The 7,248-nt window shown below is 36.0% G+C and overlaps 1 protein-coding gene across 1 annotated transcript in view; it reads right to left on the reverse strand.

Annotated features, from left to right (window-relative positions):
- Positions 1 to 6,413, reverse strand: part of top2a (DNA topoisomerase II alpha) — a 44,240-nt gene extending 37,827 nt beyond the window's left edge. The window contains exons 1-8 of the mRNA XM_084134906.1: positions 6,166 to 6,413; positions 4,102 to 4,248; positions 3,899 to 3,989; positions 3,339 to 3,402; positions 3,115 to 3,260; positions 2,937 to 3,034; positions 763 to 975; positions 487 to 660 (exon numbers count right to left, since the gene is read on the reverse strand). Coding sequence (XP_083991032.1) covers positions 487 to 660; positions 763 to 975; positions 2,937 to 3,034; positions 3,115 to 3,260; positions 3,339 to 3,402; positions 3,899 to 3,989; positions 4,102 to 4,248; positions 6,166 to 6,192 — 960 coding nt within the window. The 5' untranslated portion in view covers positions 6,193 to 6,413. The remainder of the gene's footprint in view (positions 1 to 486; positions 661 to 762; positions 976 to 2,936; positions 3,035 to 3,114; positions 3,261 to 3,338; positions 3,403 to 3,898; positions 3,990 to 4,101; positions 4,249 to 6,165) is intronic.
- Between the last annotated feature and the right edge of the window lie 835 nt (positions 6,414 to 7,248).

Here is a 7,248-nt window from a genome sequence, read left to right on the forward strand (position 1 = left end):
ATCGACCAAATATGGAATAGTCAGTTAGTCTCTTTGAAATTTGAAAATGCTTTGAAACAATCTGTATTGTGTAAAGCGTTATATAAATGTGACTTAACATTGTTCTTGTCACAGAGATTCCACAAGAATTAAATGAAACCCTTGTCATGAAGACATTCTGCAAGAATTTAAGGAAACCGATCAGGTTTGTTCTCTCATGTCAAGCAATTTGTTGTGTGTTGATAAATGTTCAAATGTCAATTAAATAAAATCAAATCAATAGATTAAGCAATAATTTCTCTTCAGTAGACTTGGGATTAAACTGCTAGATTCACATGAATTATTATGGAATATTACTACTATTAAGGCAACTTAAGCATCAAACCTTTGAGTAAACAGGAACAGAAATTAGATTTCATTACAAATATATTAAAAATCAAACAGTCTGACAAAATTAAACGCTAAACCCCAACAACAATGCCATGTTGTAAACCTGATGACGTTTACCTTAGTTGTGGCGATGCCGTTAACAAAGCTGACTTGCTGGAACCCTTTATCACTAAGGGTGAGACACACCTCCCAGCGTTCATTCACACTCTCGTGGACGATCGTCAGGGGAGAACCAGTCTCATCCACCTTGTCCTTCAGATAAAGGTCCACGTAGCTACGGAAACCATTCACCTGAAAGATAAAGAAATTTAAACTTAGGAAAAAAAATTTAATACAGTGATATAAACAGAAAAATTCATGAGGTCCAAGTGCAAAACCCAATCATCTACTCACTGGCAGTTTCTTGCCATTCAGATAGACACGGACGCCCTTAGTGGCCCCAGCGATGTCATATGCTCGTCGAGTTAGCAATGCCACAGTATCTTTATCCAAAGCCTGCATTTTAAACTTTGCCAGGTCTGGATTGAATGTGATGCAGGTGTAGTCATCACCATCGAAGGGTTTGATCTTAGACTCACCTGCTCGGTTCATGTTATCAAACCATGTCTTTGGGGAAAAGATTAAAACACTTTACCACTTTTGTTCCAAGACAAGGCATATCACATTCTGATCAACAGTTGACACCATTAAGTCACATGATAATCACTGATCTCCAAATATAACTGGACTGCCAGCAGGCAGTTAAGCATCAAGTGTTCGGGCAGCCATATTGATAGTCCCAACAACCAGAGGGCATCAATGACTAAAAGCTGATTGACCCGGTTAGAAGCATTTGAACAAGACTAGATTTTAGGATATAGGTATATAAATTGTTACTGTGAACATTTAATGTTTATGGTCAGAAAAACAGTTTGTAATATTAACTTATCCTATTTATTCATAAAAATTAAATATCACTGTCAGCACAGATCATAAAACAAAGTGCTATTTTATATGTAATCTGTAAATTTAGATGTAAAAAGTCAGAGTGACTGATTTGAAAAGTTAGTAATAAAACAAACAACAAAGTAACAATTACACATTATGGCTGGCCGATAAAACAATAACGATAATTATCACGATATAATTGTCCTCTATAAAATAACAAAACTTCGATATAATGTTTATGTACTACACAAATATTGCTGTGCATGCAGGACTGGTGGCAATAACTGATAAGCGCTGCAATTTCTGTTGTGTATGAAAAACAAACGGCAAACACACCAAAAGTGGAACGACAGAGATGCTTGTTTGAACCGTGCACCACACAGAACATTTATCAATTCGCCTCAAAACACCGCAGCGTGATCTTAAGAGTGAATGATTTACTTGCTGACCGCTTCAATCACAGGACCACTGACCACAGCACTGTGAGATCCGATGAAAAACGTTCAAGCTTGGTGCAGAGTTCTCACATACAAACCCCCCCCCAAAAAAAATCATGGAATACAATTAGAGTATTTTTTGTTATTAAGCAAATAGCAAATTGCATTGGTATTATATTAAATGTCTTAGGGCTACTGTTTTTCATAAATATAGAAGCAATTCGGTTTTTTTTTTACCACGGTAGTGAAGAGCAATGTGTGGCTTTACCTGTGGTTAACATGACCCAAATATTATGGAAGACCAAATCTTAGGGTATAATGTTTACAGACTAATGAATAATTTTACACCGGCATCCCAACTCAAGCTATGGTCAAATGTGCATTTCTAAGAGACTAAATGTAATTTGTTAAATGTTCACCTGTTTGACAAGTGTTTGTCATGTTCTGATGCTTAAACCTCAGGTTTCTACAATTCTCACTCAAGAGCAAAGATCTTCCTTTAAACTTGAAAGAAATAAAGATGACGTGATAATTATCGATATCGTCTGATATGAAAAATGTTATTGTGATAATTGCCCATCCCTATTATACATTACATAAAATGTTACACTCCAAGACCTAATGCACAGATCATTTGACATAGTATCAGATTGTTTTGTTCCATCCAGTTGTCAGTGTAGGCCTACGTACTTGCTTTTTGTTTTAAGCAAACAAGTTTAAGTTTGCCTGTTACATCATGCTTATTTATTTATAAAGTGAATTGTCCATTTTGCAAGCAACTGGTGACAAAGAAAAATACCACATCGCAATATTGAAAATATTTCCAATTTAAACCATGAAGGTGAGCCAGTGGATATCACATCCCTGTTCAGATATAAACTTGTTAGGTTATGTAATGTTCACTATTAAAACAGATGATTTCCAATTCAATAGAATGTGTGGGAACCCCAATATGGCAGCACGATGGTGTCACATTAAGTCATAAGCAAACCAGTTGTTTATTATAGATCAGTGATCATAATACAAATTGGCATCATGGCACTTATTGTTTTGGATTAATAATTCAAAACAATACTAGTGCATACTTGTATTATTAATACATAGATATATTATAATAAAATGATCTACAACTAATATATATAAAAAATAAAATTGAGGCAGTTCTCTTTTAACATGCTTGGAGCAGTCAGGTATCAGGCCTACCTGTTTGAAACAATGTTTTGACTCTCGACAGGCGGTCTCGACAGTGAACTTAGTGCTGAAGATATTACATAGCTTCGCACCATATCCGTTACGGCCACCTGATGACAACACACGATTACAAATCCCCATTAAGTCTAGTGCTTTGAAATAAATCCATTCACTTCCAGTGCAGCCTCACCTGTGACCTTCTTCTCATCATCATCATAGTTACTGGAGGTCAGGAGCTGGCCGAAGATCAGGGCAGGAACATACACCTTTTCCACTTTGTGCTCAACCACAGGAATACCCTTCCCGTTGTTCCACACACTAATGGTGTTATTTTCGCTGCACACACAAACACACACCACTTAGACGTCCTCTCGATCTACAACACTGACCAGCCAGAGCATGTGCATTACTTACGGGTCAATATTGACCTTGATGCAGTTCATAGCCTTGTCCCTCTGTTTGTTATCAGCAGCATTCACTATGAATCAGAGAGTGAATATTACACTCAAGCAGCAATCATCTGAGCATGTCATCTTTTTATAAGGTCAAAACTGAGTCAACGTTCAAACCTGCTTGCTTCCTTTTACCACATTTGATGTGCTCTATATATGTGCGTTAATGTTTATGCGAATAAATGCATCAATTAAATCAGTTTATTAAATAAAGCAATTATTTCGCTTCAGGAGACTTTGATTGAACCGCTTGTTTTATGATTGATGATATTAGTTTTGTTTGTGTGGACTTTACAAGGAGGGACCGATTTCTATCAGGTTCCAATAAAAATGTACATGTTTGTTTATGACAAAAGTCTTATGAGTTTGAAACGACATGAGGACGAGTAAATGACAGAATTTAGAATAAATGATCTCTAGAATAGTCGATTAATCGTTCTAATAATGGTAAGACTAGTCCATTAGTAAAAACTGTTAGCTGCAGACTACATGAGATTCACTTTACCACATGACAAAACTCACCCAGAATCTCATCATAGATCTTGTAGAGTCCTGGAACAAATGTGATGTCTCTGCAGTTCATCCCCACATCCTCATCAAACACCCACATTTGCTAAACAGGAAAAAGAAAGTGAAGAAACGTTTACTTGCTTAAGTAAAGTGTACGGTACGGGTGGCCCTAATAAACATTATGACCTCTCTCAGCACAAATGGATGATCTCTACCTGAGTGACGGGCTCCACAGAGCCGATGTAGGTGTCAGGCCGGAGCAGGATATGCTCCAGCTGGGTCTTCTTCTGATAGATCCGCTCCACAGACAGCCGCTTCTCATCTTTCTTATGCTTACTGAGAGCCTTATTCTCAAACAAACTCTGAAAGACACAAATGTTACAGCAATTATTATTCATGGTAAGATTGATGGATTTTTTTCAGAAATTGAGATATAGAAAATGTGGGGCAAAGGACAATAGGTAACATAACAGCAACCAGTCCAATGATTTTTAGCTTTACATTATGTTGCTGCCTGGTCAGTTTAGACCATTCTGAGTTGAAGTAAATACTTCTTAACATAGTAGTCTTGAAATTCGGTGACCTTCTCATTTAGTATCACGAAAATGCTTGCAAAGTGTTGAGATTATGAGCATCATACATTTCATTGTTAAAGGCAGCTGCACAGAGTTGAAATATAACATTTTTGATTTCATTTATGCCAGTTTCTCAACTACGCTGATGATTTTTATCTGAAGAAATTTACATTGCAGGCATACATTTTTATCATTTCATTTAGGTTCAGTTAGCTGAATCTAACCCATGATCTTAGCATTGTTAGCACCTTGCTCTACTGTTTGAGCTTCAGGAAAGCAAACAAAACAAGTACTTTTCCACACTTCTGTTCAAAAAGAGATATATTTGTTTATAACATTCACAGTTTATGAAAGTTAAATGCAATCTTACGTTTTTTTGGGGGGAACTTGAGAAAAGGTTTAAAGGGTTAGTTCACTCAAATTAAAATTGACATTACTTAGCCTACTCACCCTCAAGTAGTTCCAAACCTGTATGAGTTTCTTTCTTCCGTTGAACACAAAAGATCGGCTAATATTTTAAAGAATGCTGGTAACCAGACAATTGACTGCATCCACTGACTTCCATAGTAGGAAAAAAAAATGGGTGTCATCAACTCTCTGGTTACCAGCATTCTTTAAAATATATTTTGTGTTCAACAGAACAAAGAAACTCATACAGATTTTTGGCATAACTTGAGGGTGAATGAATGACAACATTTTCATTCATGGGTGAACTATCCCTTTGAATGTTACTAAATCCAATTAATGTCAATGTGACCCCACACCATAAAATTAACAAAATCTGATAATAATACAAAAGTTAAGAGGTGTCATTAGGGTGAGGGACAGTCTTATTCTATAAAGTATTTTGGACAAATTTGGAAAGAGTGCAAACAGTGCCATCACTATGTGGATCAATTACTCAAGTGAGAATGAATGTAAAATTTAACATGCATTTCAAACACAAAAAAAGTTTTTGGTCAACATTTAGCAGCACACTGTTAGCCTCAAAGCTAACAGACATAGGAGACCAGAAGGAGAGGTAACGTTAGTGGGGAAATGGTAAAGGAAGCTTTTTGAATCGGTGTAAATTATTTTTTTCCCTTTTTGGTGACCAAGGCAGCGAACACCACGTTACCAGTTTATTGTAGCAATAGTATGCTAATGTAGCGGGAACTGTGATTACTATGATAACGTTCCTGTAAGGGTCTAACGTAACTTATAACAAAGGCATCAATATTATTGAACTAGTTCCTAACATCAAAATACTCAATATACAACGCAATGCAAAAATGTGTCTAGTTACATTGCCTACAGAACAACGCTAACGTTATATGCTACCCAACCCCATACAAAACGCAAGAAGTAGCGGAACGTTCGCCAGCGAGAAACATCAGTTAACGTTAAACTCTAGTATGACCCAAATATCGACAGTAGGGTAACGTTAATATACTGATGTAAAAAGTTAACATCTCGACGCTAAAGTTGCTAACGTTACTTTTATGAGTAACGTTAACTTACTTGGACACTATGAACAAAAAGATCAGTCGATCACGACGAGGATTTAAGTTAACGTTAGGTTACTCATTTGCTCGTGGATAGGAGACAACAAATTGAATGTTATCTTTCATTTTATGCTGTTAATAAAAAGCATGAGTACGTCATATACATCTTAACGAGTCCGGTGCTTATGATAATGATAGTTTTAATTTCAAATTAATTTACCTTCAGGGGTCCTTCTGTTCCTGCCATTGTCACTGTATACCTCTAACGTTAGCCCGAAACAGTACAAATCCAATTTTAATCTATGCAGATTTGTCTTCTACTGCTATCAAATCACTCTCCCTTATCACTAGGCGATCCCTCAAACTAACGTTATCTGAATTAAAGTTATGACTGAGCGCCTGAACTAATGCACCAACACGCGCGACTATAACAACGAGTCTCACTAACCGCCTTTCAAATTTCAAATCACACACGTATCCTCCTCCCGCCAAAGTCACTGGCCAATCACTGTAAGGTGTGGTTTGGTTTTTTTTAATCCTTAACCAATGGCGTTACAGATTTTAAACAGGGACCCGCCTGCTTTCATAGGTCCAATAACAAAAGAGATAACATCCGTTTATCCAATGAGATTTTTGTTCCGGTCTCTCTCACGGTCAAACAAACGATCTAAATGGCATAAAAATACATTGAGAAAAGATTGGAAAAATTTGAGTTTGAGGATGAAATATATTAAATCATATTATAACGTTTAGTCTATGAAATAAAAAAATATATTAAATAACAATTATATTAAATGTATATTTTCTGCGACTCTGTATATCGGCAACTGATTGGATCATTGGATTGTTGATCTCATGTGAGTGACAGGTTGTCCCGCCCTCGCTCCAGTTAACACGTCATCAAAAAAGAGAAGATCTCGATGCAAGGAGGGAGGGGGAGTTATTTTGATTAACGATTACTTGGGCACATTAATTAATAATAATGACGATGATGATGTGATAAATGATGAATCATTTATAATACTGCAATATTCCATAAAAATATTTCGTGCTTTATGCACAACGCAAATATGTTCGCACACTGTTGTCCTATGACCTATGTCAATGAATGTAAAATCATGATTTCACCTATACATTTAGCCTATTGTAAAAACTTTTTTTATTATTATTAATATGCATATTAAAATTATGCTTTATATGTTTTTGAAGTTGTGTGATTGCATTTTTAAAGATGATAATGCACATATAGGCAGATTTACCATAGCGACACGTAAGTACCTTTTTTTATTTAAATGTATTTGTA

Source organism: Abramis brama (genome assembly GCF_963993115.1).
Source record: "Abramis brama genome assembly, chromosome: 14".
Taxonomy (NCBI): domain Eukaryota; kingdom Metazoa; phylum Chordata; class Actinopteri; order Cypriniformes; family Leuciscidae; genus Abramis; species Abramis brama.